Raw genomic sequence first — 24478 nt, 5'->3', positions numbered from 1 at the left:
AGCTGGAGATCTAGGAATAAATGTATCTATAACTTCTTTTTATTTATTTAGAGCTACTTTCTACATGACGATACACGCCTTAAGGACATAAAGCAAAATCTCTTTGATTTTACTATACAGAATCTAAAAACAAAATAACTTTAAAATAAATTAGTTTCCAGGCAACTAAACTAGTAGCAATACATCTTTATTGTTTAAGCACAAATAGCTTTAACTTGGTGGATAACAAAGAAAAAAAAGATTATAAAAATATGAGTTTGCATTTTTTTCACATTGCATTCTACTTTTGGAATAAACCACTGATTACAAAGAATCAATTTATGTCTACAATCTTCTCAACTGAGGTTCAATAATTCCTTGTTTGCACAAGAGACACATGATCCTCTGAAAAAACCTCTTTTTTCTCCAAATTACAGATACTTAGGATTAATAGACAATTTTTCTGAAAAGATCATCCTAGTTAGGGAGAGAATAGTGATGATTTAGTGTTACATTTTGCTAGTTACCATGCTATTTTGAATTACCTACAATTACAGTAGCTTCATAATCTTATCCATAAGACAGCATTTTCCTTCTTTGCATTTTCTGCCTCTTTCATGTCCTTGTTAGTGGTACAATAAAGAAACCCTAAAAAGCTATTCAGGAAAATAACTTGAACATGAACGTGAGCTATTGGAAATAACTAGATTTGCAGCCCTCCCCCACAACATATTCGAAAGCACCCACAATTATCTGGTCTCTCTCTTTTTTTACTTTCTTTTAAAAGAAGGAAAATGTATTCAATGTGTAAAAATGCACTATTGTATCTCAGAAAGGAGATGGGATGCTAATTAAGGACTGTTTGAATGAACAAGTCACATTACATTGTCTACTGGGAGCTGGCTGCCAATTGCTTTTTTGGTAAAGAGTCAAGGAAAACATTCAAGAAGGCCCCAGTAAACCTGGAAGAGAAGCGAGGGCTGCTTCTATTTATCAAGTAGGTACAGAAGCCTGCTTCAGGTATTGTTAAAATTAAGAGTACAGGACTGCAAGCTCCTGCCTGGCAGCTTCTCCCACTGATTTGTCCTGGAGGGGGATGGTTGCTCAGGTCTTGTCATGGACAATGGGCACATACGCCAGTCTGTGGGACCACTGCATATGTCTGCTTTGGTCAATTTTGTTTTTCAAGATACTTCGTCACTCTTCTTGGACCTATGTGGTAGACGTGAGTTTTAAGATACACAATAGCTTGGGTTTTAAAGCAAAATAATTGATGCTTCATTGAAAGAAACCAGACAAATTGGTTAATATGATTACCTGTAACATGACAATTTTAGATATTTAGCAATTGGTAGCTGTGGAAGGAAATAAGTGGCTCTATTTTAAAAATATTTCTTTCCATAACGTTAGCACTAAGTCAGGCAGACCAAGTATTTAGTCTAATTGCCTAGTGACCTTGGGTGGGATGTAAATGAAGCTGAAACAATTTACTTCATTAAGAAGAAGGTCAAAATATGGGTGATGTAAATAGGTTTTTACTAGAATGGATGAAAGAAACTGTGATTCCACTAGCTGAAGGATATTTCTTACGGTTTCACATGGACAGTAGTAGGTATTTAATTATAAAAACCCATAGGTGTGTTTACAACTTTGTTTTTTCTTTAATTCTGTTAGTGTGTGATTCTTTTGTTGCTTTTTCTAATCTATAAGTATGATATTTATATTTTTAAGTGTGTTCATATGTCTTTGACATAGATATAAAGAACCAAGTGTCTAGGGTCTCAAAGGACACTGATAGAAGGCAAAAAGTAAAAGAATTTCTATATAAATATGTGTGTTTGGGAGACAAGGATAAATGATATTTAAACATTTCTAAAATTACCATTATTTCCCTGGGCACTTGAAATAAAGCATCATCTTCCATCCTGTACATTTTTAATCACTAAAATATGTGGTGAAATATTAATTCTTAATTAATATTAATTCTCAATTAATTAATTCTTTTGTGATTGTTTAAAAGGCAATGTAATAAATAACATATATATCTTTGAATCTCATTTTATAGTTTTATTTTAATAATAGCTTCTAGATATAATAATAATAAAATAATATTTAGCGCATGAAGATTTAATCACTTTGGATGAACAATCTATTACCTGGTAGTTTTAAAATATAACAATAAAAATAATAATATGTTTCAAGTGTTTACAGTATGCCTGGCTTTGTCCTAAATACTTTCCATGTATTCAATTATGAGAAAAGCAATACCAGGGAAATTAGATATCTTGTTCATGGATTCACAGCTAATAAGTGGTTGAATCAAAATTTGGACTCATGTTTTCTGAGTCCAAGGTCTGCTCTTTAACCACCATGCTTTATTGCCTTGCTTACAATATGATCATTATACAAATATTTATATGAATCCATTATACAAATATTTGTTAAACATAATTTTTTGTACATTTTTATTTCAGTGGATCCCATAAGTGAAAAACAGTGTTGGCCCTAGAAAACATAATATTATGGATGCATTAATGGTCATTACATCTGCCTTACATGCAAGGGAAACTTCATTCTACACACCTAATGCATCACAGATACTTCTCGTAGACACATCAATCTGATGAAGCAGTTGATTGAGTTGCCTTGCCTCAGTCACTGTGGGAGAACATTCCTTTTATTTCTAATCATCACAGGATAAACTCTAATATTTAGAGTAATGTCTTAATTTATTTTTAAGTAGTTCTTAATCTCTCTGTAGAGTTTTGGGAAATTTTGCCTTACTATTATTATTTTTGGTATGTAATTAGTAGTGATAGAGTTTGACAGGCACATGTAAAATCATTACTTTCTCTGAACACAACATTACTGAGATATAATTTACATACCATATAATTCACCTGTTTAAAATGTACAGCTCGATAGCTTTAGTTCATTTATAGAATGATAAAAATTGAAATTGATTTTTAATTAATAAAATAAAAAATCTTCTCAAACATTTAAAAGATAAAGGCTTCAAAGCTAACAAAAGTCATTTGTATTCATTGTGTTCTTTCTCCTTCTCCAGAAATGTGTGCTGTACTGGCCAGAAAAGAGAGGAATATATGGGAAAGTTGAAGTTCTGGTTATCAGTGTAAACGAATGTGAAAACTACACCATTCGAAACCTTGTTTTAAAGGTAAGATTATGTAGCTATAGTTATCTACAAAGTAGATGAGGTTGGAGGATTACATTTCTACTCTGAAATTATTTATCCTACTAAAAATAACAGATTCAACTCAAATTAAATCATGAGAAACAATAATCATTCCCTTGTGCATCTCATTGTTATCTGCTACTGTGAATATGTGGAATAATTAAATTAACATAAGTAGACACTAATGAAGTTCACTTTGTGGAATGTTGGACTCTTCTAATTTGCATTAATAAAACATCTCAGGTTTAACCTTCAGAAAACCTTTAACTAAAGGATTGTGCTGGAGACTTTACCATGACTCTTTTTTAAATGTCATTTTGATCTAAGCAGATTTAAATAAGGCCTGGAAGCTACAAAAAGGAAAATCTGCACTGGTGGGTGGCAGTGGGAGGCAAGACAATCCTGAAGTGTTGATGAGATCTTCAAAAACTTAGAGTTACAGCAATTTATAGGGACTTTCCCCAGACCGACTTATCTTGTAGAAAATTGTCTTATTTAACTCATTCCTGAACAGATGCTGAGGAATCTTGCTATAGTTTTATTTTTCCTTGTAAAGAATAATCATCCTGAAGATGTCAATCCTCGCTGTAGCCTCACTGCTGAGACAGAGCCATCACAAAGAAGAAAGTGGAGGCACAGCTGCAGTGATGATTTTTATTTGAAAGTGTAGCATAAGAAGGCACTTACCAAAACCTGTTTTCGACAGGCCTGGTCCATTCCAGGCCCCCACCTGCGCAGTGGGTTTTAAGATGATGTGTGGGAGCCATCACTCAAAGTGTTTCCAGTCTAGGGATCCCAGATAGCTCCTTCACTACTGGGATTACTGCTGAGTTAAGTACTGGAACTCAGGTTGCAATATAAGAGTATTTATATTACTGAATACATTGGCTAATATGTTTATAAAACATACTGGTTAATGTTTATGAGAAACTGTGAAGAAGGTTATACAGCAAAAAAGAGAATACATCGCATTCTTTATGGCTATATTTTCACCAAGAATTTTATTTATTATAATAAATTTTAAACATATTTGATTTAGCCTATGGTACATATATCATCTATATTATAGATACAAATATATATCTCCACTTCATAAATGCAAGATTGCCAAACATAGAGGTCGGATATTTACAGTAAAGTTTTCTCAAGGTGCAAGAATATTATTCAGAAGTCTTCTAGACTGTTTCCACCTAGAAATAAATTTCCAGGAAGATGGGAGTTATAGAAGGCATTCAGGATTGTGTTTTGGATAACTCTGAGTTCCACAAGTGAGTAAGGCATTTGGTGGCTATTGCTATTTTCAGCAAGGAAGTCACACCCAACATGTGAAGCATTACTGGTACACCTCATGGCCAGATCACAAGACTCCAGACAGTGCTCAGCCCCTTCTACAGCTCATGCTGGATGTGGAAAAAGACAGACTTGCTTCTGAGGGCCGAGGGCCTGTTGTTGTCCACTGCAGGTAAGCATAAACTGATCTTTCTGCCCAAGCAACTGTCCATTATTTATAAAGTCACAGAGCAGGTATAATAGGATTTTGCTTCCTAGATTCACCTTTGTTGGTAAATTAAATATTTATTGAAATGAGTTAACTTCTTAATATTTGAGGCTTAATCAAGATGATGCTTACAGAAATAAAGTAGCATTTTAGGACATTTTTAGCAAACAACAATTATGCAGTGGACAAATACAAGTTCTAAATAAATTTAGTCACCTAACTTGAAACTTGCATTGATTCATTGATCTCATATACACTGGTTTCTTAAATTATCAATGTTGTAAAATGGCATCAGAACTTTATTTTGATTGTCTTGATAACATTTATTATGATGTCAAATTTGGTGAAAGCCAGTCAACAATTTTCAAATTTATTACATGAAGAATAGATGAAAACAAGCTTATAAGGTGGGAATTGGGCAAGTGGCAGTTTATTAAAAGAAAAACAAAGTGCTGCTGTCATACCATGGAGTACAAAGCCGGGAGAACAGTAGTAGCAGGTGTTGCTGTTAGTTCCCTCCCTGATATCTAGGTTAAAGCTCACCTCTCATAACCTCCCGTAACTGATACATTTCCCTTTATTTTCCTTTTAATGTGACCAAACTAAAACAAGTATTTCAAGTTATTTATATGACCAATGAAGTAGTCTCCTTACTTTCTCAAAATAATTTATACTGCTTTTTAATCTCGTAAGACTCTTAAGAGAGGTTTAAGTAATATCTTTAATACATAAAATGTTATTTTGATCATAATTTTAGCCTCCTTTTTTGAAACTTTATGGTTTAATTAAGAATAAAAATTACTACATGTGTATTTATCCAAAGGTGTCATTATCCTGTTCCTAGCATTAGGCCTTACTCTAAATTTAGCTTGGAGTCAAAGAAAAACAACCTAATTGGCTGTACTTTAGGGTTGAGATTGTCCGCACCCAAAATCATTAAGCACTCAGGATACCTAAATTGAACTAGCCACTACCCCTATAAAACCAGGTTCCCTTCTGATTGCCGTTTCTAAGAATGAGAACTTCTTTTTTCCGGTCGCTCAGCATCCAACGTTGACAGTTATCTTTGGCCCTTCTTTCAACTCCAGCCTCAGAATCTAATCAGTCACCAGATTGGTTTTCCCTTCAAAGCTTCTCCTGTAATCACCACTTCCTGTCCAACCACCCTAGTTCAGGCCCTATGACCTCATCCGTGTAGTTTAGAAGTAGTTGGCTAATTGCACACACATAGCCTCCCCTCCCCACCCCACCCCACCCCCGTATCACTATGCCCTACCCTGTGCACTTCTCTGGGATGTTGTTTCTAAAACTGTATTTCATCACATGGAGTCCTTGCTCAAAACTGCTCAGTAGCTTCATGTTTCCTAGAACAAAATTCCTTAATCTTGAATCTATGAATAAACTGGATGGATTGGTGAGCTCCTTGAAATTATTTGAGTAAATCTGAGTACATAAGCCTATGTGAATTTTTTCTGGAGTGGAAGTTCATCATTTTCATCAAATTCTGAAGAAAAAAAGCAAGTACTGAGACTGTCTTCTATATAAGCTTCCAGAGTACATTCCCAATTTTATTTCCCACCATTTCACTAAAATAACTTTCTCTTCCAGTCAATCTAGTATACTTATTGTCACAAATAATATATTATGTTCTGCATAATTTCATTCTTCATACTTTTGTCATACCTGGAATATACAAGAAGTTATAAAAATATACAGAGAATGTTAAATTTTAAAAATATTACTGTAAAAGTATGTTGCCATTAATCCCCCTCAAAATATTCCCTCTCACTTCAAATACACCTATCTTGTCATTCTTTCCACTTTCTGAAGCAGTTCTGGAAGTCCTCTTTCATGAGTATATTTATGAGATGTAATTTTTAAAATACTGTAAATCCTACTGCTAAGTGCTATTCAGTGAAAAGGCAACCTCATAAAAACATTATGGTGTAGCCTCATCCATCTTATTCACCAAATCTGGTACCATGTAACTTCTGGCTCTCCAGAGTCAAAATGATCATAGAAGGTAAATGTTTTGAATTGATTCATAACATGGAGCCAGTCACAACAGCACAATTAAGAACACAAAATAAGACAAAATAAGAACTGCTTCAGAAAGTGGCAAGAAGAATAGGGTGTGTTCAGTGTGTGGGGGGAGGTAATTTTGAGGAGGATTAATAGCTATGTGTCCTTTATTCTTATAAATTTTGTTAATTTAAATGTACATGTATTTTTCAGTTACACGCTATAGTTTTCCATCCATGATAGCCAAAATGTCTGCCATTCATAGTATACAGTTCAAATACTACTTTTTCAGTGAAACAAAGGCGTTATAGGTGCTTCAGTTAAAAATGACCCATTCCTTCTGAATTTCTCTGCATTCACATTCAACAAGAAACATCCCAAATTTGAGAAATAAATGCTATTTGAATGACAAGAGGGGAGAAATTAATTCCAACCATGGGAATTGAATAAAGCCTCTAAACATTGGAATAACACTGAACTAGGTCTTAAGAAAGGTTTTTAAAGATGGTGGGGAGAGCATTTCTGATTGAGAAAATTTTAACACAAAAAGGAAAGTTAGAAAATAAGACATTTTTTGCAGTGATTCATGTAAATGAGACTAATAGCATATATGGTGGTAGGAAGACAATAAAAACACATAAGTTTAAAAGTTAGTTACATTCAGATGTTTGCAAGGTCATGAATACCATGGTAGAGAGGTTAGACGTTATGCTATAACTAACGGGAGCAATCCACAATTTTTGAATAGAGAATTTTATTACTCAGCTTTTCATCACTATGACCAAAATATGTGACATAAAAGAGGAAAGGTTTATTGTGGCTGGCTTTATTGTTTTAAGACCTGTGCTGAGGCAGAAATATGGTGAAAGGGTATGGTGCAGGACAGCTGCTCACCTCATGGAACCCAGGAAGCAGAGAAAGAGGAAAAAGCTAGAGAGGAAGCAGGGTAAGAACAAGATACACCCTTCATAGCCATGCCTCCATGACCTACTTCCTCCAACTAAGCATCACCTCTTAACAGCCCATCAGCTGATGATTCACCAATGGATTAACTCATTAATGTGGCTGGGGCCCTCAAAACCTAATCACCTCTTCTGGCATTTTTAATCTAATTAAATTGACAGTCAAGATTAACTGTCACAGGAGTGCTATAATGAAGTCCTTATTTTAGAAAGTTGAACATAGCAGTTGTGTATATCATGATTTAGTCCAGAAAAAGCCTTGAGACTTGGAAACCATAATCAGATTACTGCTAATCATGAAATAAGAAGATATCTACAGAAAGAAAAGCATGGATTCCAAAAGCTCAGTGGAGATAGAAAAAAAAATTGGTAACAGGTTTGATGTGGGAGGTGAGAGGCGGGGAGATGTTGAAGATGGCTCCAAGATTTCTAGGCTCAAAAACTTATGGCTGACTGGTAACACCATTGAAGGAAAAGATAATTAATTCCATTTTGGATATACTGAATTTAGATCCACTGAGCAAATGCAAAATAGTAACAGCAAGAGTTCCAGCTGAGAGAAATTTAGTGTATATTTGAGAAAAATTTACATAAACACCTAGTGGTAGAAATTGATGGAGGGCAGAGAAGGTTGTTAGATTGATTCTAGGGACATATTGTCCAAGGCAGATGAATCTGTAAACCTTCCAAGACAGACTGTTTCTATTCAATTATAACCTCTTAATAAATGACTTGTAAGTATGTGCCTCTAGCATATCCTCTCTCCTAAACTGAATTGAATCTCTGGACTTTACGACATCAGCCGTTATTGCAGAATTCACCTTGTCCAGTGATGCCACCATTCTTCCTATCCACCTGGCTTTCTGCTTTCTGCTTTCCTCACTCTTCAGCTCCAATACTTCAGATTCACACTTGCGATGTCTAAATTTCTCCCCTCCTTTCTATTGCCTACACCTTACTTAAGTTCAGGCCCTAATTATCCTTTCTAGAACAATTACAATACCTTTCCACTATTCTCCCTACCCATCTCCTCTCTCCATCCCACTCATCCTATTGCTTACAATTAAGTGAAAAACTATATTTTAAGCACTTAGCACAGGGGTATTTTGTAATGAGAGTCTTGTTATTACTATTAATTGTAACTTAACTAATTTAATATAACTTAATTAGATTTAAAACTTTTCATTTTTTATAAAACAGTTTATCCTGCAATACTTTATCATAATGAATAGCATCTCTTTAGTAAAAATAAATTTTATAATCATTTTAATAATTAGAGATTAGATACAAAAACTAACCACTTTTAAGTTGTTTTTAATATGAGCAAAGAAGCTGCAGATTTAGCTCAGTGTTGCTGCACCTGTCTTGCAAGCACAAGGTCCTGAGTTTGATCCCTGGTACAAAAAAAAATATGAGCAAAGATTGGCAACAGAGAAGTGCTTCACTTTTGACTGAAAACTGTCTTTTTAAAAAAATGTATCTTTTGATATCAGAAAATGGACAGACATCCCCTGCTCCTGGGTAGGAAGGATTAATCTAGTGAAAATGGCCATACTTCCAAAACTGTTATATAGATTTAATGCAATTCCAATTGAGATCCCAGCAGCATACTTCATAGACCTTGAGAAAACAATCCAAAAATTCATTTGGAACAAGAAGAGACCCAGAATAGCAAAAGCAATTCTAGGTAACAGAGACATGGCAGGGGGTATCACAATCCCCAACCTGCAACTCTACTACAAAGCTACTGTGATAAAAACAGCATGGTACTGTCAAAGAAACAGACTTTAGGACCAGTGGAACAGATTAGAAGATGCAGAAACAACGCCAGACACACTCAGCCATCTCATCTTCGACAAAGGAGCCAAACACCCTCACTGGAGGAAAGATAGCCTCTTTAATAAATGGTGCTGGAAAAATTGGGCTTCAACTTGCCAAAAATTAAAACTAAGCCTATATCTCTCACCATGCACTAAACTAAAATCAAAATGGATTAAAGATCTAAATATTAAAATAGAAACTCTGAACCAGTCGGAACAGAGGTTAGGTAGAACCCTTGAAAACATCGGTGTAGGAAAAGATTTTATGAACAAAACCTCAGTTGCCTGTGAACTAGCACAAACAATCAACAAGTGGGATCTCTTCTTATTAAAAGGCTTCTGCACAGCAAGAGAAAACACCAGCAGTGTGAAGAGACAACCCACAATGTGGGAAAAAAATCTTCACCTGCTCTTCCTCAGACAAAGGTCTACTATCTCGAATCTATAAAGAACTTAAAAAGATCAGACCTCCCAAATTTAGAGGCCCAATCCAAAAATGGGCATCTCAAAGGAACAGATATTTCTCAGACAAAGAAGTAGAAATAGCAAATAAATACATGAAAAAATGTTCAACATCACTGGTCATTCGAGAGATGCAAATGAAAACCACGCTGAGATTCCACCTCACACCAGAAAGAATGGCTGCTATCATGAAATCAACCATAACAAATGCTGGCAGGGCTGAGCGGAAGGAGGAACCCTGCTCCACTGCTGGTGGGAGTGTAGACTGGTGCAACCACTGTGGAGATCAGTATGGAGATACCTCAAAGAACTAGGACTGGAAGTCCCATTTGACCCCACTATTCCACTGCTGGGGATCTTCCCAAAAGAATTAAAAGAATCATACCACAGTGATATATGTGCACCCATGTTCATAGCAGCACAGTTTGTAATAGCTAAAACTTGGAAACAGCCCAAATGCCCATCAACTGGAGACTGGATAAAGAAAATGTGGGGGTTTTTTTATAAAATGGAGTACTACTCAGCCATAAAAATGAGAAATTAGAGACATTTATAGCTAAGTGGATGCACATTGAGGCGATACTCTTAAGTGAAATAAATAGGACACACATGAATAAATACCGAATAGTTTCTCTGGTGTGAGAAACTGAAAGTGTAAATAAGGACTAAATGTATAATAGGTAATGTGAAATAGGAAGAAAAGGGGCAAAGGGGAAGGAAATGGGAGGGCTAGGGGAAAGGATAGAAGGGAATGGGATTAATACGAGAAAATGGAAAAATAGGAACAAAATCTTTGTAAATAGGGAGGGATGGAGAGGTTGAAGGGAGGGGTGGGCAAGGGTGAAAAATAAGAGCCAAGAGAGACTATGTAAAGGTGCAAATTTCCAATGATGAATGTCATTATATTGTATACCTAAAATGTACCAATGATTAGAATGAATAATCGATAATGTAAAATAGGAAGAAAAGGTCCAAAGGGGTATGGGTAGTGGGAGGGGCAGGGGAAAGGAAAGAAGGGAAAGGAAAAATGCTGAGAAATGGAAAAAATGGAAATAAAGTCTTTGTAAATAGGGAAGGGTGGAGGGCGTGAAGGGAGGGCTAGGAATGGGGAAAAAATAGGAACCAAGATGCATTATGTAAAGGTACAATTCCCAATGAGAAATGTAATTGTGTTGTATACCTACAATGTACCAATAAAATAATTTAATTTAAAAAAAAAAGAATGTATCTTTGTCACACACACACACCCCAATCTTTTCACTCCTTTTGTTTTCCTTTCAGTGCAGGGATTGGTAGAACGGGGTGTTTTATTGCTACATCCATTGGCTGTCAGCAGTTGAAAGAAGAAGGAGTTGTGGATGCGCTGAACGTTGTCTGCCAGCTTCGTGTAGACAGGTCAGTGTCTGGGAGACCGAGTGGTAGAGAATTCACTTGAGAGCAGGGTTATTTGTCACAACTTACTCTGTTCTGCCTGACTTCATAAGCATGCCAGGCTCTGAGGTCCCAATCTCGGTATAGATTCCTATAAAATGCTAAAGAACACGCGTTACATTACAAAGGCATTGAAGAAAGTGTTATTTAACACCAACCATCAAAAGTCCAAATACCAAAACTTGTGTTTAATCTTTCTTCATCCCAAAAATAGGTTATTTATGGTGTCTTACATTCCTATTCCTTTATTTATACTTTCCATTCTTATTTGACTTTATTGAATCAGTGTTTTTAGTTTAGATCTAAAATGAGACCTCTGTGCTACTACAAAGAGTTCCTTTTTTAGTCTTTTTTAATTAACATAAAACTTTTCATCCTAGTCACTTTTAAATATATAGTTCAGTAGTAAGTACATTCACATTGTTGTACAACCAATCCTCAGAACTTTTTTCATCTTACAAAACTCTGTATCCAGTGGATAACTCCCCATTCTTCTCTTAGCCCAGCACTTGACCACTCTCATTCTACTTTCGTCTCTATGAGGTTGACAATTCTAGGTATCTTTTAGAAGTGAAATCATACTGTACTTGTCTTTTCGTGTCTGGCTTATTTCTCTTAGCACAATATCTTCAAGTTACATCTATGTCGTAGCATGTCTCAGAACATCTTTCCTTTCCAACACTGAATAATACCCATTGTGTGTGTAAACCTCATTTTTTTTATTCATCTGTCAATGGATACTTGGGTTGCTTCCACCTTTTGGCTGTTGTGAACAATGCTGTTATGAATATGCATATGCATATACCTCTTTGAGAGCCTGCTTTCAATTTTGCGGGGTATAGTATGTACCCAGAAGTAGGGGCTGCTAGATCATATGGTAACTCTTCTTCTTCTTTTTTTTTTTGAGGACCAGCTATACTGCTTTCCATAGTGGCTGCACCATTTTATACTCCTATCAACAGTTGTACTAGGCTTTTAGTTTCTCCACATCTTTGCCCTAACCTTTTTTTCTGCTTTTGTAAGTAGCCATTCTAATAGAAATGTAATTTATATATTTAGATGGCTTGACCATCTTTGTGATAATCTCTACTTGTTTTGAAAATAAAACAAAAAATCTCTTCTTTGCTCTACCATTAAGCCTATGTGGATCAATGGAAACTGAGTCAGTAATGGGGAAAGGGAGCAGATACTTCTTGAGAGTTGGTGGAGAGGAAGGTCAGCAGCCATCTTCCACTCAGTGATGCAGTGTGCCATGTGGAGAAAAGATGTTCTGAAAGGTGGAAATATCGGCTTCTCTTTTCTTTTTTTTTTTGCTCAAAAGCAAATATTTATTACTTACCTCCTGCCCTCGGCATTGCTCTACATGCTGCAAGTACAGCCTTAACACAATGAATGAGGCTCCCTGCCCTCCTGGAGTAGACACACTAACAGAGAGACAAATAGTAAACAAGCAAAGAAATAACCAAGACAACTTCAGGGAAGAATAAATTCTATAACATAATAAAACAAAGAGAGGCATAGGATCTGAGTCCCTTGGACTCTATGATGTTGAGTTCCCTAGATGCAAAATCATAGTTATCTTTTAGAATTCATTCAACAATATTTATTGAACACATACTGTGTGTCGCATGCTTAAAACTTTAATAAAAGAAACAAAACAATTGTTCTGAAAATTCAAGGTGATAATATATACAAGACATTTAGAATAGGGTCTGGCACAGGGTAATCCTTCAATAAATGTTTGCTATATTATTATGATCTTTGTTATTTTAAATCTTAAATCTTTGCAAATGCATCTGCCACCTCTATTTTCTCTTAATTTTGACTGCCTTATTAGAAACTTTTGATCATGGTAGTTAAGATTTTGGGCTCTGGAAACAGATTGCCTGAGTTTGCTTCTCAATTTCCACCACTTTCTGGTTGTGTGGCTTTGGGTGAGGTACTGGACTTTTCCATGTCTTGATTTTCTCATCTGGAAAATGGAATTCATAACAGCATATACTTCCATTGTTGTTGTAAAGATTAAAAGAGATAATCTGTATAAAGTGACTGGCGCATAGTTTATACTCAATGAAGTTTAAGCAGTTACCAATATATGTAACAAGTAAACTAAATGCCTATCTGCAAACTGTACATACTAATGAATTATATATATAGTATATATTATACTATATAGAGAGGGGTTACAGTAACATTTGAATGAGATTAAATCTGTGCTGTATTTAGAACAGTTAAGGCACATTTCTTACCCTCACTTTACCCTCTCTACTTCCTCCTTTGCCCCCACACGTAATTGCTCCAAAAATATTTTTTTCTGTATATAAGAAGATCAGTTCAAATTATCCCTCCTCCTCTTATAATTGTTAGTCTTCTCAAATCTCCTTGTCTTCCATCCAATAATGTCCACTCAAGCTGAAATAGAATCAAATTGCTTCACTTCAGATTTCAGAACCTATTTTTACCCAGAAGAAGGTTCCTAAGTCAAGGTAATGATCGGTACCTGGTTAACTCAAAGCTGCTCCCACATTGACCTTGACCTCTCCTACTTTGTATGTCTGTAAATAGACCCAAATTTCTGAGGGACTTCAGCCCATACCCTTCAGTTTTGCTTTTCTACTATCTAATGCCAGAGTTCCATGAACACTAGATAAAGTACATGGATCTAAACTGACCGAACCAAGCTGGCCTCCAACTACTCCTGTCCTGATGCTATTTGGAACAACATGCAGAGAAATAGGCTTGTCTTGCTCACTGTTTTGGCTCTTGTTGCTGTACATTCTTGCCTCTCATCCCCCTTCTCAGGTCCCTCCCACCCACTCTCATAGCCTGACCTCCGCCTCGTGCTCCACTTCCCAGTCACATTCCCTGTCCAGTTCACCAAATTGTCCTCTAGTTTTAAATGGAATAACAAATACATTTTTTATACCCTATCACAATGCCTCCTCTATCTTCTTTTCCTTCCTAAAGCAAATGGTCAGAAATTTTGGCCTTGGCCTTCTGTCCCCACCAAGGTCTTCCCACGGTGCTCGTCTTTTTTACTCTTGATAGGATCTTCAAAACATGCATTCCTCTGCTGATCTGAAGCCTATAGCCTCCCTGTCCCCTGGATTTGAATTACTGCCAATATGTGTGTCAAAATCTTTCTGTTTATTAATCAAGACCCCTTCCACATAAATTCTTTCTGAGCAGCTGCTTCTGTTGTTTATGAAATGGATCCTCTCCTTCATGTTTTCCTTGAAAGGTCTTTCCTTCACCTTCCTTCCTTCACAGGGATCAATGCAGATTTTCCTTCTCTTGTCTCTTTCTTCAATTGTACCCTCCCCTAGTGACTATGAAAAACAAAACAGAAAACTTTTCTTCTTTCCTTCATCTCACTTCTTTTTCTCAATAATCTTTCTGGATTCTTGTTCTACTTTGGCTTTATCTCGACACACCTTATTTTTAAAATTGCAGTTTGGGGCTAGGGATGTAGCTCAGTGGTTCTGCTACCTGCCTCACAAGCGCAAGGACCTGAGTTCCATCCCTGGTACCAAAACAAATAAAATTGCAGCTTGTAGCTATTACCATTGGCCTTCACTCATGCCATTCAAGGGAAAACTAACCTCAGAAATCCAAATTTCTTCTTTCTTCTCTTGCAATACATCTTTCTTCATCTGTTCTTCAAACCCTGTTCCTACATTTGGATTTCCCTGACCATCCTTCCTTTCTGCTCTGAATCTGTCTCCATATATTCCAGAATGCATCATTCAACACACAGAACTTTATCTAATCATGGATCTCCACCTTGGTCTTCAATGCATATCTCTCATGCAACTACAAAAATAAACCCAAGATTAGGAAAAGAATTATTCCTTGGACTCATTTTTTTAAAAATGAGAAAACAAAGAATTAAAGACATCAAGTAACTTATCCAATGTCATAAGCTTAAGAAGTGGTAAAATGGACCTATTTGGAATCCAATACTTCTGATTTCTAACTATGGATATTAGAGATAGAAGTAAAGAGGTTCTTATAGTGCTTATTGTGAAACTGATTGTCAAAAGCATATCTCTTGGATAATGTTCTGCCCATTAAAAGAATGCAACAACACAAGACATAATTTTTAAACAACATTTAGTATGAATGAGAGCTGTTTATGAATAGATGGATTGATATTGTCAGAAGTTGCCTAAATAATACAATTTGAGCAACACAAGAAAATTGCTTTATCTCAAAATATCTATCTACGGAAGGTGCATGAAATATCTATGTAGATTGAATGTCTAAAACACTGCTATTTCAGAGTTCAACAGTAGCTAGAAAAATCATTTCTTCTTGAAGCTCATGGAACATTGGAATTGGAGGTAAAGAAAACACTCCATATCACCTTGGTTATTCACACTTTAAATGAGGTAACTTTCTCTTTCCAATATAATAGCTAGAGAAGTTGTAACTCTGCACCTTATAAATATATTCAGAACTTGGGTTGTAATGAAGGGGAGTAGAAAAGAGTGTTCCACAGGCTAGGAACACCCTGATGAGGCCCCATAGCCAAGGAGGCTGGCAGACAAGCTCTGTGCACAGAAGAGTTCTAGCCTGGGAATCTCAACCAGGGTCACATACATAATTTTCAAGGCCAAGTATGATATGAAAATTGAGATCTTCTTTTTTAAAAGTCATACAATATTTCTAGATGGTGACAGCAGAGTGTTAACCCCAATGTAAGACCCCTCTCACCATAAGGGGAGGAAGTCTATATGACTTTACACATCATAAACCCTTGAAGCCAGTCCATTTTGGGGTGTTTTAACATGTTTGTTTGAGAAATCCTATGTCCCGTGTTACAGATCCCAGAAGGTTCTGCTTAGAGTGGTGTTGCTGAATTATGTGGTAGTTGATTCCTTTGACAAACATTACCGAACACCTACTATTAAACATGTACCAGGCACCTGGGTATAGAGCGATGAATTCCTCCAACACACTTCCCCAAACTGTGTTCCTCAAGGCCTACTTTAATGAACAACCATTTATTGAGAGCCTTCCAAGTGCCAAACCCTCTAAGATAGTACTCTGCAAAAAGTAAATTCTCAATTAAATTTGAGAAAAACCTATGTATTTCATGTCTTAGAATCCCTGTCCACTTGGAGATTCACAATACACATTAATACACTTGAAAATCCAAAAAGTCCTCTTGCATAGAAATCCATTTAACTTTGTTCAAGTACTCTTTTACATTTATCTGACCGCACATAACTTTCCTCAACTGTTATCTAGGTGAAAGGGAAAGCATTGTAATAAAAAATATAAATCGTTCTTCCAAGAAGTCTAGTGGTAGTAATTTCGCCCGAACCTGGACCATTAAATAAAGGAAAAGGAAGAGTAGAAATGACTGATTGAAACATTCAGCAGAGTATAATTAGGAATATAAAAGATGAGGCCTATGTATGAGAAGGCTGATATTTTGTACTCTGTAGCGTGTGTGCTCCACGGCTCTTTTCCTAACCTTTCCTGCACTTTTAAACAAAGGCCACCACTCATCAGTGTTGCAAGGCTGCAAACAATACATCTTCTCTTTATAATCTTCCCCTCATCACTTACAGCTGCATCTCTGAGAAGCCTTGGCATGGTTAACAGCAAAGAAACAGACAAAACAGTGATTTGGATACGTGAAATCTGGACTGTTGCATGATAAGTCAAGACTTTGAGCAGTGGATAGGATCAAAATCTTAAGCAACCCTTCAAAAAAAATATGACACCTAATAGTTGTTAGCCAACAGGACAACTATAGGCCATTTGTACTCAAATTGCATTTCAACCTTTTTGCATTAAACTCAAATGATCTGGTTAAGAAACAGTGTGTTACACTGAGTAAGTGCTTCCAGTAAAACAATAACAAAACCATTTGGTAGTGTTCTTGTTTCTCTGGCAAGACATTATTATTATTGGCTTTAGGGAAATTTCTATTAATAGATGTTACAGTTCTCATGGTAGAGTCGTAAGTCTGTGATTCTCCTTTTAATAATAATTTTGAACATACTTTTAGCTAAAATAAGATTTCTTTTTTTCTAAGTAGTTCAAATTCAGTGCAAGGCACCCACAAGTGTTTTATTTAGAAGAGTATTAATGAATCATCCCCTCATGCCCATGATATTCATTTTTAATTAAAAGGTAAGGGGATAATGCAGTCATTGGAATTGAGCATTCTTGTGAATGGGTAAGCAGGCTGCCCTGAAGAATAAGGGGTCAGGCATCTCTGGACCAAATGATGAGGAATTTTGTACTAACCCTGGCTCTTCCCTTAATTTTCTATGTGACCACTTTTCTGGCCCCTCTGTCTATAGCAAAAAGAGAGAGGAAGCATGGTAGTTATGAAGACCCTTTTTTAGGAGAAAAATAATTCCTGGAACTCTACCTGATATTTATATTTTGAATCCCACAATGCTTGTAAATTAGTTTTCATTCTATTACTCAAAACAGCATTTACATACTTTTGAAAGTTAGTGATACAAATACTGCATATGTATATTTATTTGATCTACCAATAATGTTAGGAGCTCAAGTAGATGTGAGGACTTCTCCAATAAGAATGCCTTTTCCATCCCTGGATTCAGTGATTGAGATGAGATCAACACGCATTCTAACATCCTTTTCAGCTATTGCTTTCTTTGAGCCTTGAATATCTATTTCAGTAGAGAACAATGGGGTGGCAACAATACACATAACATTTGCCCAACACCTACTAGCACAGGGGTGGTGGTTCAAAAAGTTTTTCTCAGGAATATCAAGCAAACCCTTCATTCTTAAAAGAGACTCCAAGAGCAAAAAGGGTAAGTTATGCCACATAACAAGGTCACATAACAAATTTTGACTTTTTTTTTCACACTCTGAAGTAAACTTCTAATTTTGCTCAAATTAAGTTGGCCAACTTTTGGATTTGTTTGTTTCTCAAAAGGCGGTTGTTTTCTAGAGTGGGAGACTTAAATGAGTGAAACACAAAGTTAAGAGAGAAGTTCATATTCTGCTTTGACAATAACCCTGCACTAGTTTCTATATAAACCAGGAAAAATTGCTTGACTTTGATGATTTTAGTTTAGATTATGTATTATTAATAGGCAGATATGACACAGTCAATGAACTTTCTACTGGCCAACATGATTTTGATAAAGGATAATTTGCTTAATCACATATTTCTATTAACATACATTTACTATACTTTCATGTCAACAATTTCCAAAGTGTAGGTGCAGAAAAGAACCCATAATGTTAGAACTAAACCAAACATAGTATAATCACTTTTCATTTCTTAGAAATTCCTTCCATATCTTACTGAAATCTAATCTTAAATATCACTAAATTTTTGTGACTGAACCACCTAATTAAAAATTCCAATTGTTGTGGAGCTAAAACAACCAGTTTCCACTGTAGGTAGCTCCTACCACAAGAGATTCATAAAGACTATCTATGTACACCAAGGTTGCACAATATGCAAGTGACAAAATATCACTTCACACAGTATAAAAAGATATACTTATCCCTTTAAAAAATAATAATAGCCTATAGAAATAAAATGACCCAGAACACTCAGAAAATACATCACAGACACTATGGAAGAAGGACTAAGGAAAGAGTACCTAAGCAGGGCAGAAAGGACAGAGTCCACTGCAAGTTGACCTAAGGCAACTTCTTCCTCGTCGTATTTCTTTTAATCCCATTGATATCTCTGGATAGTGGAAGAATTTGAAAACAGAATTTGGCAAGTGAAACATATAACAGAATATCTGGTTCCAAGACTTTATTTTTCTTTTTCTTTTCCTTTCCCCCAGAAGCAAGAAATAATCTGTCTAATCCTCCAGTAGTGGTGAAATCTGTAGCTGTCTTTACCTTGGAAGACTTAAGTCGGAATGACATCTAAAGTTCTCACTTCTGCCTTCCCAGACACGATAAAAAAAAAAAAAGCTTCCAGTGTGTGTCATAGTATTGTCTAAATGTTTAGATTAGTCACTTTAGTTCAGTGATTTTCTTTTCTTATTTCCTTATCTATAGCGATTTTAAAGAAGGAATATATATGCCATCAACTTCTTAGGCTGATATATGTCCCCCAAATATTCTTGGTTTCTAAAATCTAATTAAAATAATTTCAAACCTAAATTTTCTGCTTGTTGCTATAATTTTATCAATGTAGCCTTATATTTACCTGTATGTCTCTGCATTCCCAACCAATCACAAACTTACTCCTAACTAATGAATTTCAGATATCTCATTTGAAGATCAGGAATTCAGCATTTTGGTTCACTTATTTAAAGGATATTTAGAGAGAAAGCCCTAGAAATTGATACATTGGCCTTATAGTTTCTTGGAGCATAATGAGAGCTTTTTGTAAAATGGGTTATGCCAATGGAGTCTTCCGAGGAGGTTGGCCAGGACCACCTTTTCCTTCTTCCCAGCTAGGAGTTAATTGAGGTTAACCTAAGTATTCACAAAACAGCCAGTTTTCAAGGAGAACAAGTGGAACTCAAGATATACTACAGCTGTCCCTGAATTATCATTTGATCTGGGCTGGCTTTTGTGCACTACAATATGTTAGGACAAACCTATTTCAGAGAAATGTTCACAATACCTGGTCAGAGTCAGTCACACTTATGTTCAAGGTCTCCCTTCTTATGACGTCTGTGTAAAGACCTGAGAAAACCGCTGGTGGATCAGCTCAGACATTCATTACAGCTGGATCCGGGCGAGGGAGCAGACTCAGCCCACTTGACTCACACCCCAGCTATCAGAGTGTTACCCGTGAGGCACATTAACATCCACACCTTTTGTTCTAAATTTACTGTACCAAACTTTACCAAAAGAATTCCAGATTTGAAAATAATAAAACGCGAAGGAGCATAAGTTCCATTGTTAGCCCAGAAGTGAGTCACTGCCACAGAATTTCTTCTGTCTACTGATTAGACCGGATACGGGCTGGGCGGCACAGCAGGAAAGGCTGCTGCTCTCTGTGTGTGCGAGTTAATAGTCACAAAAGGTCACAGTTTTAACTTGTTAAAAACCAAATCTCTCTCCTGGGCCTCTGTAGAGTTTTTTTCCAATACACTCTCCTACTAGCAAAGGGAAAAAAAACTTCATTTTCCTTGCTTCGAACTTGTGTTTAGCCCCAGCTGAGAAAGCTACGTGCTTCCTGGCATGGAAACTGATTTGGGGGCTTGGCAGGGCTAAAGTGATACGAGACATCTGACATTTCTAGAAGTTTTTCTGGCTGGATTACATGCAGTGTTCATATTCTGTGATATCAAAGAAATCAGAGCCACACAGCCAATACTGCTTTTGCAATAAAGGAAACTACTTTTTTCCAAGCCATAGGATGGGCCATAATTAAAGTGAACAAAAAATTTATCATCCAAACCAAGGCACTTCTGAGTGAAAAGTGACCTTATTAATAGTCACATCAGAATAACAGCAGTAAATCATGACAGCTCCAAGGAACCCCAGAGTTGATCAGCCTAGGTAAAGTTAACTAAGCACCTACAAGAAGAGTAAGAAAAAGAATAGCAAAAAAACGGCCACTGTGCTAAGCATTTTGTGTATTATCTCATTTACACCTTGCAAAGCTTGAAACCTTATTAGGTAAATACTGCTTGCCAGGCCAGTGGTTTTCAAGCTTTTGTGAAAAATGGAAAATTTTTGGCAGACAAAATCTTCCACAGAGCACCAATGTGGAAGACCAATAAAAGGCACAACTGCCCTGGTGAATGAAAGCTGAGATTTGTAGCTGGTCCTGACACCTAACCTCTTCCTCTGCCCTGCTAAGGGCCTGGACCCTGGGTTCCTGGGAATTCTGAGAACAGCCTGTGGCTAGCCCTAGATCTGCTGTCACTTATTTAACACTTGCAAGCAGATGACATTTGTCATTAATGTTATTTTATAAGCAAGGAAAGCCAGGCTGGGAGTAATTAAATGATTTGTCTAAAATCACATAGTTAGCAGATTCAAAAGTAAGGATTTATACCTCAGTCTGCCAGATTCCAACCCCGCTACTTTCCACTGCATCTGCTCCCCTCACTATAGTTCTCTTCCAGACTAATGAATATTTTTTAAAATGTTTGGATCTTTCCATCTAGACTCACCAGACCTGAGCAATCTTATATTCTCTGCCAGGTGGGTTCTTAGTTTTACAAGGCCTTCAGAAGCCTCACCCGAGAACTTCCTAGCCAGCCTTGTTTGATCAGATAGTACCAAAGAGTAACACTAGCAACAATAACAGCTAAGATTTATGGAATTTAAATGAATTTGCCTTCAGGCTAAACACTTTAAATGGATCATCTTATTTATTTCTTACAAAAATGCTAAGTACTGTTACTTTATTACTTCACTGTTTTAGACAGGAAAACTGAATACTGTAAAGGTTATATAATAAGGTAAAGCAATGGTAGAGATAGGATTCACTTTGACAATAGTAAATGGGGTTTTGTTTTGTTTTTTACCTAACATGCTTTGTTCCCTCTGGTGATGAACTTGACTCTTTGCATTCCAAACCCTTTCAAACCTAACTACTTTCATAATTAACTAGCATTCCCCGGCCGCTTTTATTTGACCTTCCTCTTTTTTTATTATTATTAATTCCTACTCAGCAGTAGTTACTCTGGCTTAAGGTGTTATTTTTCCTCAGAAATAGATTTGTACCTAAAGAGAATTTTCCAAGCAGGAATTATACTACAATGTGTTTGGCAATGGTGGTAGCTTCAGGCATTCTGTTTAGTGATAGCCCAACTATTATGGGCCCTACAGCCTACTCCACTGAAATATCATCTTGTCCACCACGGAAATCTTTTAAAGTCTTAACCTTGGTGAAGTTTAAACTATAACCTAAGCAAAGGATTATTTTAGTGCCTGTTCTTTAAAAGGGAGTTGGGTGATGTCTCTTAAAGAAATAAGAAGAGCATCCCTCCTTCTTACATTCCAGAACCCGCTTGCATGAGGAACTTTGTATTAGTGATATGGATTTAGATTTCAAGAAGTCTGTGGAGTCCTCTCTGACCGAAGAGATGCCTGAGACCAAGTCAGAGCTAAACTGGGGGTTCAGGGGGTGGGGTGTGTGTGAACTACTATAGAAGTCTCTTGGAAGTTCAATCTAACTTTATTCATTTATTCCGTAAAAGTGTTTTGCATACAGGCACTGAACTAGCTTCCTGGGTTTTTCTTACTTTGGCCAAGATGTAAAAAGTCTGTGCCTGCCCCATAACAGAGTAATATCTGCAGAGAAATCTTAGGTTTTAAATTCTTACAAAAGGTGACAAAATATTCTATATACTATATTCTATATTCTATATATGAAATAGAGAAATTACTGGTATTTTCCAAGATAAGTGTCAGAAGTTTCTGAATTTGAACCGACTCCAATTAATATATCCTGGAATATGATTTCTGTTAGTCCAAAATTTATCCATTTCCAATGTCATGAAAATAGCATGGCTGAGATAACCATGTAACAGGTAATATGCTTGACTTTGGAATATTAAGTGCTTTTCACTGTTGCAAATATGAAAAGATTATGTTTGCCTTAACCCAAAGGATCTATAACTTAGTTGGAAACAATTCTAGAATATGATTAGACAATACATAGCATAATGTGAAAATACTTATGTCATAAAGACCCTATGTTGACCCTGTCTTTTTCTATTTTTTTATAAATGACTTAGATAAGATGTAAGGCATCCTTACTAAATGTCTGGAAGTGAGGGATATATTGATTTATAAAAATAATGACTCAATACACAAGAACTTTGTGCTGAGAACAAGAATTAGCAAGTTTAAATTAACAGAAACAAATAGAAAGCCCTGCATTTATTTTCAAAAATTCAATATGAGAAGTAGAGTATGGGAGAAATCTTCAATTTTCACATTCAAAGAAATCTTGCTGACTTTTGAATTAACCTAAGTTTTTATTCAATATCCTAAAATGCTTTCGAGTACCAGGCACCATGTAGGCATGGTGGACCTTACCACTTGGTGCATCTGCAAATGCAAATTCATACATCTAGAAGGGACAGCTCGATGGAGAAAACGTGTTCACAGGTTGAAGTGCATCAGCAGTAGACACAACACTCAGAGGAGGTCATATTTGATAAAATAGCCTATGGAAGAAAGAGACAGGATTGGTGAGTGACAGGGAAACCAGGCAGGACAGAAATATTGAGTAACCACAGGATGTTTAGTCTAGAGAAGAAAAGATTATGGGACTTTGATGGTTGTTTTCCAGCATTTAGAGAGCTATTGTGTGACTATAAAGGAAGGCTTAAACTCCTTTTGGGTTCTTTCAGTTAGACCAATGGGTGAAAATTGTGGAAGGATAGGTTCATTCTGATATCTTCAGAAGTTTTTCTGCCAACCTCAGAAGAGTCTGAGAATTCCACCAGAGGCTGACTGACCATTTATCACATATCCAGTTTCCTTCTGGAAAAACTAGAGTTGGTCAGTAATTGGGATGAATGATCTTTGAGAATCCCTCTGATGCCAATTCTTTTGTTTTCCAAATGAAGTACAAAATAACAGAAGTTTTCATATAGTTTTCTCAGACTGATGTGAATTTTGCTAGCTACAACTGAGTGTGTTTTACCATCTTCCTTCCCTTCACCGGCTGACACAACCTCGACTTAGTTAACAGAATGTTGTAGTAAATCTGTTCCAACCATTCAAATACACGCTGATCCACTTAGGGTAAAATGTGACTCCATTCACCCACCAGTAGGACATGTAAATGCCAGCTCTGACCAAGACATACAAGCAAGGAAAACTTTTGCCTCAATGTGAGGTAAATGGTGAAAGAAAGTTCACAGTCCAGAATCCAAAGGATAGAGCACATACAAGGTTCTGCATACAGTCCGCAGTTCAAGGCATGTCTTATGGTCCCCTCACCCATCCAAATGCCAGAGAAGGGAGGCACCTCTCAGCTCCCTGGAGCTGCCCTAATATTTACTGCATCTCCCAAGGTGCACAGCCCAGGCTGGCATCGTCTGGACACTTGCTATGTTTTCAGATGGGCCCAGCTGTCACAGTACAGCTAAGAAAAGAAAAAGTTAGCATATCCTCAGCTGGCCATTCCTGTAGTAAACTTTTCAGCAAGAAGCATTCAGTC

General features: G+C 36.4%; 1 protein-coding gene across 4 annotated transcripts in view; it reads left to right on the top strand.

The window, feature by feature from the left end:
• The window catches only part of Ptprr (protein tyrosine phosphatase receptor type R), a 281279-nt gene that overhangs the window by 253743 nt on the left and 3058 nt on the right, over positions 1–24478 (top strand). For all 4 annotated transcript variants that reach the window (XM_087192424.1, XM_004845043.3, XM_004845044.4 and 1 more), the window contains 3 exons: positions 3047–3157; positions 4480–4637; positions 11221–11334. In XM_087192424.1, the coding sequence (XP_087048550.1) occupies positions 3047–3157; positions 4480–4637; positions 11221–11334 (383 nt within the window). The remainder of the gene's footprint in view (positions 1–3046; positions 3158–4479; positions 4638–11220; positions 11335–24478) is intronic.

This window comes from Heterocephalus glaber, unplaced genomic scaffold (assembly GCF_053883595.1).
Source record: "Heterocephalus glaber isolate CG9 unplaced genomic scaffold, H.glaber_assembly_v1.0 deba00001571, whole genome shotgun sequence".
Lineage (NCBI taxonomy): Eukaryota > Metazoa > Chordata > Mammalia > Rodentia > Bathyergidae > Heterocephalus > Heterocephalus glaber.
Note: the sequence above shows the minus strand (reverse complement) of the source record. Positions and strands in the feature narration are given on the sequence as shown.